The following is a 12,673-nucleotide window of genomic DNA, read 5'->3' on the forward strand; positions in this document are numbered from 1 at the left end:
TGATATTGAATCTCGAGGAGCGGAAGGTCTTGCCTCCATCCCAATTGCACCCTGGTTTATTTCTGGTCAGCCCCCTCAAGCTCCGCCCTCAGCAGACAGCTGGGATTTACAAAACTCCTTTATCATCTTAATATGATTTATAATCATAAGATCCTGGAGATTTTATTTTAAAACATGCTCCTGTGATACTACATGTAAAACACAACCAAACTACATGATCTTTTTTTTTTTTTTTTCTATTTTGAGGTGCTGGAAATTGAATCTAGGGCCTCGCACATTGCTAAGCACACACTGAGAGGTTGGCTTGTTTGTTTGGCACTACTGGGATTGAACTTTACTAGACAAGTGTTCTACCATTTGAGCCATGTGTCCAGCCTCTTTTTGTATTTCTGATTTTCAAGGAAGAGTCTCACTTTGATGTCTTGGCCAACTTGCACTGTGATTCTCTCCCTTGTGCTTCCCCTGGTGGTAGGGGATGATAGGCATGCACCGTTACACCTAACTATTGGTTGAGATGGGGTCCAGTAAACGTTTTGTGCCTAGGCTACCTTTGAATTATAATACCCTGATTTCTGCTTCTCAAAATATTGTTAAATGCCATTTTTTTTCTTGGTTGGCCATGGGACTTGAACTGTGGGCCTGGCCACTGTCCCTAAGCTTTTAAGCTCAAGGCTAGCGCTCTACCAATTGAGCCACAGCACCACTTCCTTAAATGCCTCATTTGTTGAGTGTTGGTTGTAAAACTTCAGGACCTAGAAAAACTTGAATATATATAAAACAATGTGGCTGACAGGGTAGCTTGTGTCTGAACCCAAGTTCATTTGAACTAATAGTTGTTGCTTGTCATAGAATCTTGCCTTTAAGCCAATGGTAGACACTGCTCAAAAAAAAACCCCAAAAAACAACACCGAGAACTAGCAATCCTCAAATAAGGAAAAACTACGACTTCTGATGTTTTAATTTTTGCATAATTAACATTTGTGTTTATAAGTTTTTTTGTTTATTTAACTTGTACTTTTAACAAAAAAATTCAAACTGAAGTTTAGAAATGAAACTGGAAGCTGTGACTTTGTGGGAAAAATGAACATCAACACAAGGTCAACTCAAGACAGTTCTTGGATGCCTGTATATAACCTCTTCTAGTAACAGAAATTGAAAATGAAGGGAGAAAATTAGTTCCGATCAACTGTCCTATACGGCATATGATTCTGCTCTGTTTTTTTTTTTTAATTTATTTTTTGTGCCAGTCCTGAGGCTGGAACAATGACTAGGTCTTGTCCCTGAGCTTTCTTGTTTAATGCTAGTGCTCTTCCACTTGAGTCACACCTCTACTTCCAGATTTTTTTTTTTTTTTGGCACTTAATTGGAGATAGGAATGTCACGGACTTCCCTGCCTGGGCTGGTTTTGAACCTTGATCCTCAGATCTTGCCTGAGTGGCTAGGATTATAGATGTGAGCCACCAGCACTCTGCTCGAAGTTTTGTCTTTTTTTTTTTTTTGGCTAGTCCTGGGCCTTGGACTCAGGGCCTGAGCACTGTCCCTGGCTTCTTCCTGCTCAAGGCTAGCACTCTGCCACTTGAGCCACAGCGCCGCTTCTGGCCGTTTTCTGTATATGTGGTGCTGGGGAATCGAACCTAGGGCCTCCTGTATCCAAGGCAGGCACTCTTGCCACTAGGCTATATCCCCAGCCCCTCGAAGTTTTGTCTTGATTCTTCTATTTGGAATTTGTAGAGAGTTCTGTTTGTCTGCTTCTTTTGGATAAAGAAAGGAGTGTCTCACCAGATGAATCTCCATTTACTATAGTTGGGACCTAAAGTGAACAAAGGATGAACCAGAGCCATGAGCTTTGTCTTTACCCAACATGCTGCAGAACCCATTCTTTTATGCTGGCATTTTCTGAGTTTCCTGGGGTCCCAGCACTGATGGAGTAAGGCCACCAATCCTAGCACCAGCTTAATTACTCCTGCTTTTTTTACAGAAGTAGGGAATGAAGGGACCATTCAGAGATAAAGCCCCCATGTAGTGGAAGTTTACAGCTTGCAGGCCACCCCCCCCCAAAAAAAAACCCAAATGATCTACTAACCATATAGGATATGAGTGTAAATAAGAGTTCTGGGGTCCAGTAAATGTTTTGTGCCTAGGCTACCTTTGAATTATAATACCCTGATTTCTGCTTCTCAAAATATTGTTAAATGCCATTTTTTTTCTTGGTGGGCCATGGGACTTGAACTGTGGGCCTGGGCACTGTCCCCTGAGCTCTTAAGCTCAAGGCTAGCGCTCTACCAATTGAGCCACAGCACCACTTCCTTAAATGCCTCCATCAACAGCATGAGCTCCACTGGACACAGCTCAAAGAAAGACTGAGCCTGCTTAACATGCTTCACATCAAATTACTCCTTAATAATGGAATGCCTAGGGATGTCTCTGGAGGATAAAAGAATGCAGTATCTACTTATGTCCAAATAAGACCAGAATGCTGCTTCTCATAGCTACACAAGGGCTAGGTCCATTGCTACATCTTAGATGCAAGGGGTGGGGTCAATAAAGCTGGAGATGCACCCCACTTGCCTGGGACTATGTACTCAATAAATAGAAATACCTATAAGAGTGACTGTCATCCTTGGTAAGGCAGTAAGAATCAGAGAGTGTGTCTCAAACACAGTTTGTGGGGCTGGGAATATGGCCTAGTGGCAAGAGTGCTTGCCTCGTATGCATGAAGCCCTGGGTTCAATTCCCCAGCACCACACATATAAAAAATGGCCAGAAGTGGCACTGTGGCTCAAGTGGCAGAGTGCTGGCCTTGAGCAAAAAGAAGCCAGGGACAGTGCTCAGGCCCCGAGTCCAAGGCCAGGACTGGCAAAAAAAAAAAAAAAAATCAAACACAGTTTGTAACTCACACTGCTATCATTGGGCCTAGTCCAAGCAGGAGATGGTCTTCACATGCTATATACTCTACCAAGCATCATTGCTTCCTTCTTCTCATTGGACCTTCAGAAATGTCCTGTTGGTAGTCAGGCAGTTGCTCATGTACCATTTTTTTTCCTGCTGGAGAAACTAATGCTAAATAGAAAAACTCAGAAGACAGATGCTGTGCAGGGCACAACCATCCCAAATGGAATTAACTTTAATAAGTATATCTGTACTGCTTTACTCAGCTCTGAAGTTGTCCCACCCTGATTGTTCTCCAGATATAGCATAGCTCACCAACCCTGCAACACTCTGAACTAGACCATGCTCTAAAGTATGGAACCACTAAGGAAGAAAAACTGCTGCCAATTAAACTATGGCCTGCTATCTGCTTCAGAGGTGATAAAATTAAAATGTGGTCTATAAAACCAATAAAAAGGAGTTATAAAAGGGCAAAGACAATAAACAGAAGAGTTTGCACACACATCACTTTTGTTGTTTTATTGTAAGTAAACCAACAACTTCATGCATTAATCACTTACACACACACACACACACACACACACACACACACACACACATTAGAGTACAATGAAAGGGAATCAACTCATGGGTTATTCCATGGCTGACACTTCACAGTGGCCACTCAAAGTCCATCGATGGACCAACATGTGACATGAGCATGGTCCCAATGGACTCATGAAGCTAAAAGAAGGGAGTCTATGAATACCCATCTTTAGGGCTCCACCTGGCTGGAAGGCCTGATCAAACACACCTGTTTGGAGTCAGGTGTCCTCAGGTTTAGGCTGGCGGTGGAGATGGTCAGGGAGATGCTCATTCCTGCAAACTGGAGATTGCTCTTTCCCAGGATGCTGGATAGCATTTTGCTTGGAGGCTGTGAAATCAAAGAATATTTCATTATTTCAGCTTATTTATAGAAGGCCACCCTATATTGTTCTCAGACTCAAGGGTGGAGGCACAGATGTCAGCACACCCCCCAAACCCTCACTGATTGCTCCTACTCCCTTAGGCACAGGAGGACAAAAATGAAATGGATGAACTGGAAGGGAGGGAGTCAGTGCTAACATGCACAATTCACAATATTCCATATGTAAGTTGTCTAAGACCCAGTGTGTAAATGCTGAGATAAGGGCTCTTATGGACTGTCAGTGATGTCAATCTTCCTGGCAAATAGTTGTGTCTCATGGGGTCCCTATGGGGCCTGAAAAAATGGCAGCAAGTGACAAACACTGAGTATTGCATACTTAGATACCTGCTTTCAACACACCAAGAATCAAACATTCTCTCAGAACAGACATGAGACTAATGAGCAATCACAGAGTATAACTAGGATGCTCATCACTGAAGGGAAGAGCCTAAACATCTTTCAGGTCAAAGCTTACCTAAATGGCCCATTGGCCAGGAGCCAACACAGGATGGAGGGACACAGGCTAGCCATAACTATGTCTCCTCTTCTCCATAGGAAAAGTCCTTATGCAAAAATGAAAGGGCTGCACTTTCCAACTAAGCACTTTCCCCTTCCCTGGAGTCCCTGGACAAGCTTTGCAACACTAATCTCCTTGTCCTTTGGGATCAACTCATTCTTTTCATTTAAATTAAAATAACCCTCATAAATATGCTAATTAATTTCTAGCCAGGCATGCACCTTTTTTTTTTAATCTCCTGGGAGAGAAGATAAAGTAACTAAAGCTAAGGCTTTCTAATGTGGAGTTGAGGGATTGTAAGGAATGCATTCCATCAGCTAAAAGGCAGACCATAGGATAAACCATTTAAGTCAGTATCCACTGGCCTTTGGTAGCTCCCAGATTGGTGTACCCTAATCAACAAACTAATCAGAATGGATTATGGTGTTTAGGTTTTCTTCACAGTGAATAAAATGTCTCTGGAAACAATTTTTATGGAAAGCCTCTATTTTAAAAATGTTGTCTGTGCTTATACACTATTCAAGCCTGCCCTGATTCCATGGACTCAAAACATAGCTCTCTGCTTGACAGAGGAATCAGATAAATGTTGTGTTCTTTGGTCTCTGTGCCATCCTTTTCTTTTTCTTTTTTTTTTTTTTGTCAACATTCCTGAAAGAGCTCTTTAAAAATAGAGATGCCCTTTCACTCCCCTTCTTCCGCATGAGATTTGGGTCAAGCACATTTAAGGTAAGTTCTGACAATGGTCATGAGTTCCACTTTTATCTACAGAGAACCATTAGCATACCTGAGTGCTTGTCGCACCACCTGGCTCTGAGAGGTGAGATCATCTAGCACTGTTGGCACATATATCCCTAGCTCCTGCTTTCAAGATTCCAGAGCTTCATCCCCAGGATCCCCAGAGGATTACCTAAAACCTAAGCAAGCTTACCTGAGCTGTCAAAGCTATCTGCAAGAAACCCGAGTGCCCAGTGGGTGTGTGAATTCCCCACCCCCAAGCCCTAATGGCAAGGGCATAGGGCTAGGAATAGCAGGGAATTGAGTTGCCCAAAATGAATTGGAGTCAAATGCACAGCCTCAGAGGCAGATTCAGGGTCTTTAAGATATTCTTTCCCACAATTCTTTCTAGACAGAAAAGTCACAATCATAAGTACAGAGTTATCTACTTACTGTACCTGTCACTAAAGAAGGGGTTTGAGTGTTTGCTTCCTCTTAATTCAGATATTTTATTTCCTCCTGGTCCAACTTTTTATTTAAGGTGAAGTTGAGCTAGTCTCTGGAGCAGGTGGCCTGGGTTTGACCTCCACCTCCTATTTGTATTAAGATTTCTCACCTCCATACCTCAGTTTTTATCAGCTATAAGTGGGATTTCCACTGATGTTGTAGAGTTGGCTAGTTTCAGCTAATAAGATCCCATTCAATGTTTTAGGAATTGAATGGGCTGCTTTTTAATAATTTTTATTAAAAATGACTGATGCAAATTCACAATTAAATATATTATATTTTTAAGTCTCTTGGGAGAGGAAAAGGATGGCACAATCCCTATTTGCATCTGATCATACAAAATAATATTTATCGAAATGAACTTGAGGAAATGGAAACAAAAGGGTTTTTTCTTCTTTTCTGCTGTTTTTGTTTTCTTTTTGCTCTGTTTGTTCATTTATCTGCCTTTGGGAATATAAGAGGAGGCACAAGAATGGAAGGACAAAAGGTAAAAATATGCAGCAGTTGCACTCACTGGACACTATGTTGAAAATGTGCGTGGGAGATGGGAGAAAAACTGGGAGAGTGTGAGGGAAGGGATGACATTGTCCAAAAAGAAATGTACTCTCTTCTTGACTTATGTAACTGTACCCACGCTGTATATCACCTTTATAATAACATTTTTGCAAAGTTCAAAAGAAAAAAAGGACAAGCTGGACATGGGTGGCTCACACCCATGTTCCTAGCTACTCAAAGTTTGAAGCCAGCTCAAGTAGAAAAATCCATGAGACTCTTATTTCCAATCAACCAGCCAAAAGGAAGTGGAGGTGTGGTTTAAATGGTAATGTGTCAGCCATTATCAAAAAAAGTCAAGTGAGTACATGAGGGTCTGAGTTCAGGCACCAGTACTGGCAGGCACACACACACAAACACACACACACACACACACACACACACACACACACACACACACACACACACACACACAACTTGACACCGAAATGGTTTTGCTTTAGAAACCCACCTATGCTTTTCATATCTAATGTACCTGTTTGCCTGTGCAGTGGAAATTCTGTATAATGGTGTGCTACTGTGGGTTCCAGACCAACTGTTTCCAGGACTATCATGCTGAAGTCAACCCCACAAAAGTATTGACCCCACCGAAATTGGAAAATGCTAAACCTTCATCCCCAACAGCAGTTGATAAAAATAAAACAAAACAAAACAAAAAACCTCTGACCAATACACCACTGGAATACCCTCCACAATGAGTTGCAACGATTAAGTAAATTCATATATATTAAGTCCTCAAAGGAATGTCTGGCCAAGTGTTTGCTATTGTCATTATCTTCAGGACTAAACCACACTGAGTGACCATAGTGTCTACTTTCAGTCAGCAATGAAAGCTCACTAGCCTCAACCACTGGAGATCGAGAGCCATGTTAGCTCTCTTTGATTTTTAGAAATGACAAGAGGCAGGCCATAGAAAGAGGACAGTGGATCAGGGTGGATGAAGATGCCAAGCAGTGAGACATAGCCACAGAGAGACACATGGTACTAATGGCAGTACCTTCCTCTTCTTGAATGCTCCTTTGGCACCAGGCACTGCTTCACAGACACGGCTGATGGCTTCCCTTAGGAGGAAGGGAAACAGAGTCATTTTATCACATGCCAGTTGGGACTATGAAACCCAGAGACTCCACTTGAACACCCAGGAAAACAACTGCCTGCTTATGCTAATGCATTACAAAAAAAGAAATAAGCAAAGGATCTAACAACACACAGGCATTTTAATACAATTCACTGAATATATTCCAGCTCTTTTTTTTATGATTGTCGTTATATACTTATAATGTCCTATGACCAATGATACACTTTTTTTTAAAACATTTTGTCAATGTCCAAAGCTTAAGGAATAAACTCATAGGCACGAAGTGCAGAAGAGACAAAAATTTTATGACAGTCTTGCAAGACCAAGTGTTCAGTGGACAAATGTACCTCCAACAGGTTGCAATGAGCAATTTAGTCTTTATCACACATACCCACCTCCTGTTTCCCTGCTAACTTGGGTATTATGAGGCATACAGTCTTCCTAAACATTGCCTATGATTCATTACTTTTTATCAGATAATTTTAATACATGCACTTTCAGGGGTTGATTGAATTTTAGAAAAAGGTCTTGTCTAGGCTCATCTTTGCTGTCTTGTGAGAGAAAGGTTCTCCTGGATATGCGCTTTCTGTCATGTACACAGTTTTCACTGATTTTCCCATTTTATTACAGCCCACCTTTTCCCCTGCTACTTGACCCTCCCCCCCCCAACTTCTGATGCCCTATTTGCCTACATCTCAGGAACTTCCAAGTCCATGGGCTTTATGATTGCCATATAAGCAAGCTGTTTTGCCAACTTTTCACTCAGGGTCAGATGCCTTGTCTTGAAAATAGATCAATGCTGACTTTATTTTCCATAGCCAAGATTCCATTGTTTGAAGCCAACCCAGACAGGAGAGCCCCGAGACTCTTATCCCCAATTAACCACAAAAAGCTGAAAGTGGAACTTTGGCTCAAGTGGTAGAGCATCAGCCTTGAACACAAAAGCTAAGAGACAGCACCCATGCCCTTAAGTTCAAGCTTGATACCAGTACAAATAAAAATAACTTAAAGTACTAGTCTAACTCTGGCTCTATCTAAATGACAAAATATCTAGCATGAAGTTCTAAGAATAAATTCCCTGTTTACTTTGTGAAGAAAGTCATGTTTTCTTTCTACAGAATTGCATAAACTCCACTATCTATATTTTATCTAAGATGTTTTGGGGGAAAAGGGATTTTTTGTGCATGTGTGCCAGTCCTGAGTCTTGAACACAGGGCCTAGGCGTTGTCCTTGAGCTTCTTTGCTAGCACTCAAATGGTAGTCTACCACTCTACCACTTTAGCCACAGCTACCCTCTGGCTTTTTTTCTTCTTCTTTTGGTAGTTCATTCGAGACAAGAATCTCTTGAATTTTGCTGCCTACACTGACTTCAAACTGTGATCCTCAGATCTTAGCTTCCTGAGTAGCTAGGGTTATAGACATGAGTCATCAGCTAAGTCTTGAAAGCAGCTTAGTGAATCATTCTTATTAAATTAAATGATATGTTAAGCTCAGCACAGCAGCTAAGTCTGATGATCCAGCTAGCTACAAAAAAAAAAAAAGCCATAAACTGGGTTCTAGTACCTTGTGCCTATAATCCTAGCTACTCAGGGGGCTGAGATCTAAGGATGGCGGTTCAAAGCTAGCCTGAGCAAGAAAGTCTGTGAGACTTTTATTTCCAATTAACCACCAGAAAACTGGAAGTGATGCTGTGGATCAAGTGGTAGAGCTCTATCCTTGAGCTGAAGAGCCGCAAGACAGTGCCCAGGCCCAGAGTTCCACAACCAACCAAAACCAACCAACCAAACAAACAACAAAAACAAACAGGCATAGATGGACTATCCCCTCTCATTCCTTGGATTCCCAATAATCACTACATTTTTTTCCTACTCACCAAAATGGACTGAAGAAAGGAGAGCAATCATTTTTCAAAAAGACCTACACTGGACTGGGAATATGGCCTAGTGGCAAGAGTGCTTGCCTCCTACACATGAAGCTCTCGGTTCCATTCCCCAGCACCACATATATGGAAAACGGCCAGAAGGGGCGCTGTGGCTCAGGTGGCAGAATGCTAGCCTCGAGCGGGAAGAAGCCAGGGACAGTGCTCAGGCCCTGAGTCCAAGGCCCAGGACTGGCAAAAAAAAAAAAAAAAAAAAAAAAAAGACCTACACTACCAAAAGGCTCACCTATTAGGTCCATGAGAGTTCCACAGTCGGCCTCTGCCCCAGTGTGCTACTTCTGGGGAAGGGAGGAGGAAAACCCTGGGGGCATTCAGAAGAATGTGCCCATCACTGCTATAATGGGCCACTCTATCTAGCAAACCTCCATAAAAGGCACACAAGTCTCAAGGCACATTCAAACATTCAATCTTTGTCCTTAAAATTTGTCAACTAAGAAGTTCCAGAAATGTTTCAAAGCTCAAACATTCCAGAAAAGTCCTAAGGATCCCCTGTGATAGCCTTTAGAATCTTCAGAGGTTTTGCAAATCAAGCTGCATTTCAGAAAAAGGGTTCTGCCTTCATAAATGGCACAGATTTGTGTGTAATGCTCACATGACAATACACGTGCACAAGTCCTCATTTCAACCCAGCTGATGGTGTCTATTTCTGTTTGAAATAGGAATGATACAACTATTAAAAATCAGGCAATATTTAGATGCCTGAAATTAGTTACTTTAACTCCAAAGCCTAATCTTATATATAGCTATTCTCAATTTCCTTCCTTGCTGTTTAAGCTGAGTATGTTCTAGTCATCAGTACTGTTACAATTTGTTCATTTAGCAATAATTACATAGTTTTGTGTAATTCCACTGAATCCCTGTTTGAATCCCAGGTACCAATTTTGCCCTGTTTTTAATCACAGAGATTGCTTCTTATATTTTGCTCTGTACAAACCCCAGTTCAGCATGCCAAAAAGCCTTACCTCAGAGCTCCACTAATATGAAAATGGAACATTTGGTAACTTCCCCGTTCATCTGAAAATAACCACAGCCAATCCTGCCACAAGTCCTTTCTAAGCCCCACGAGCACACTATCTTCCAATTTAGGCAAAAATACCCATCACTGAGGCCAGCACCTCCATAGCTAACAGCTTATTCTCTGGGATGGACAATTTTGTGATCTTTCTGCTCTTTGTTTCCTGGATTCAGGTTCTGTCTCCCAAAACGTACATAGACATACTTTTATAGAGTGAATCAATCAAAGCTAGAACAGTGGAACACTTCTGCCCTTGGTTTATATTCTGGCAGAAGAAGAAGCAACACACAAATAAATATATTTAACAGCAAGTTGTGATCAAGTACTGTCTCCACGCCCCCCCCCCTCTCTCTCTCTCTCTCACACACACACACACACACACACACACACACACACACACACACGGAATAACCACATCCATAGAGAGTTATCCAAGTAGTGTTGAGTGGGTGGATAACCACCCAGGAAAAAGTTGAGTTGAGCTCCCATCTCTGGCCATAAATGCAAATAACTCTAGATGGGTTACAAATTGAATTTATGCTTGATAATAGTACTGAAAAAAATCCTGGGAATAATTTTTGTTAATTATCTTTGATTTGAAGGATGATGCAAAACCCATACACCATAAAAGAAAATATTGACACAATCAACAACATAATAATAAAAATTTAAACACAACATATGCAGAAGTTAGATCTAAATGACACTGGGACATGATCAACTAAAGCCTGAAAATTAAAAATCAAGACCAAAATGTGCATTAAATCTACAAGCTTATAGAGGTAATACCCATAGGACCAGTCAGACTGCTGGAGGCAAGGAGGGAAGGGCAGGGCCCTTGATGCCACCCACGGGAGATGGCGCCTGTCTGGGACTCTCCTGGGCAGGTCCAGGTTCATTGGCCTCCATGGTGGGGTATGCAAAGACTAGAGTCTTGTCCTGCTTCCTGGCCAGTCTCAGTGCTATCTAGAGAATCAGCCCCTGGAAGTTGTGGGTGAAAAGACCACAACCTCCATAGAGAAGACAAAGGTGGTTGGGCCATAGGGGACAAGAGCCCAGCTGCCCTCCTCAACAGTTCCTGCTGACTTGTTTCAGGGTGCCTTTCTAATCTGGGATTCTCTGGGTGACCTCTGCCTGGTGAGGTATTCACACAGTGAGACCAAAGGAAGATACCCTTAGGGCAGGAACACAAAATGCTATGTGCAGCTGATGATATAAAATAATATTTATCCACATGAACTCTGGGAAATGGAAACAAGAGGGTTTCTTTTGGCTGCTGTTTTTGTTTTCTTTTCTCTTTGTCTTGTGTGTTCATTTGTCTGTCTTTGGGAGGGCAAGGGGGACAGGTACAGAAATGAAGGGACAAAGGGCAGCAGTAGTACTTATTAGACACTATGTTGAAAATGAAATATACAACTTGTATGGCAGGACAGGAAGGAAAAACTGGGAGAGAACAAGGGAAGGAGTATCCAAAAACTAATATACTCATTACCTGACGTATGTAACTATAGCCCTTCTGTATATCATTTTTATAATAACATTAAGAAATACAAATTTTTTAAGTTAAGCATAAGAAAAATTGACATCTTTACTGTACCCATATGAAAATGGACCCATGTAACTTGAGAGAATGGATGGAATTAGGAGAGAGGAGGGAAAATGATAGAAGGGGTGACATTGATCAAGATGCATTGTATTCAAACTGACATGTTGAATTGAAGCCCCTTTGTACAACTACTTAAAGACAATTTTTTAAAAACTTAATAAAAGGAAAACATGGCAATGTTTCATGGTAAAAGAGATTATCACCTAAATATAGGTCAATATGAGAAATATCAAAAGCCAGTGGAATACTAAGCAAAAGTATGGATAAAGAGCTCACAGATTGGGCTGGGAATATGGCCTAATGGCAAGAGTGCTTGCCTGGTATGCATGAAGCCCTGGGTTCAATTCCCCAGCACCACATATATAGAAAATGGCCCAAAGTGGTGCTGTGGCTCAAGTGGCAGAGTGCTAGCCTTGAGCAAAAAGAAGCCAAGGACAGTGCTCAGTTCCTGAATCCAAGGTCCAGGACAGGCAAAACAAATAGCTCATGAGAAAGGAAATATACATAGTTCTTGAAAATGTCAAAAAAAATTCTCAACTACACACAGTCTATAAACTGAATCCAGAGTTAGACTTGGTAGTACTTGTAGAGGCATGAGTTCTTCCATGTCAGTGAACATGGTACCATCTGGTCATATCCCCAGCAAAATGGAAGATACACCAAACCTAAAACCATGCTCACTCTGGATACACTTGGGGACAAGCTGTATGACTCTCTTCCACAGTTACTGATTGCAGTGATGCTCTAACAGGCCAGCAGAAAATAATCGATGACTGGTCCAAAGCCAGTTTATTCTGTGGACCACCAGCATGGCCACAGTCAGCTCACTGGGAAATATGTTGTTCACAACACTCCTACCTCCCTCTTCAGTGGGGCGCCTGTTCCCACAAGCTGCTTCTGCAAAATCCCC

At 41.7% G+C, this 12,673-nt stretch overlaps 1 protein-coding gene across 1 annotated transcript in view; it reads right to left on the reverse strand.

Annotated features, from left to right (window-relative positions):
- The window catches only part of Shc3 (SHC adaptor protein 3), a 153,504-nt gene that overhangs the window by 52,316 nt on the left and 88,515 nt on the right, over positions 1-12,673 (reverse strand). The window contains exons 3-4 of the mRNA XM_048351966.1: positions 7,123-7,186; positions 3,683-3,802 (exon numbers count right to left, since the gene is read on the reverse strand). Coding sequence (XP_048207923.1) covers positions 3,683-3,802; positions 7,123-7,186 — 184 coding nt within the window. The remainder of the gene's footprint in view (positions 1-3,682; positions 3,803-7,122; positions 7,187-12,673) is intronic.

This window comes from Perognathus longimembris, chromosome 1 (genome assembly GCF_023159225.1).
Source record: "Perognathus longimembris pacificus isolate PPM17 chromosome 1, ASM2315922v1, whole genome shotgun sequence".
Taxonomy (NCBI): Eukaryota; Metazoa; Chordata; class Mammalia; order Rodentia; family Heteromyidae; genus Perognathus; species Perognathus longimembris.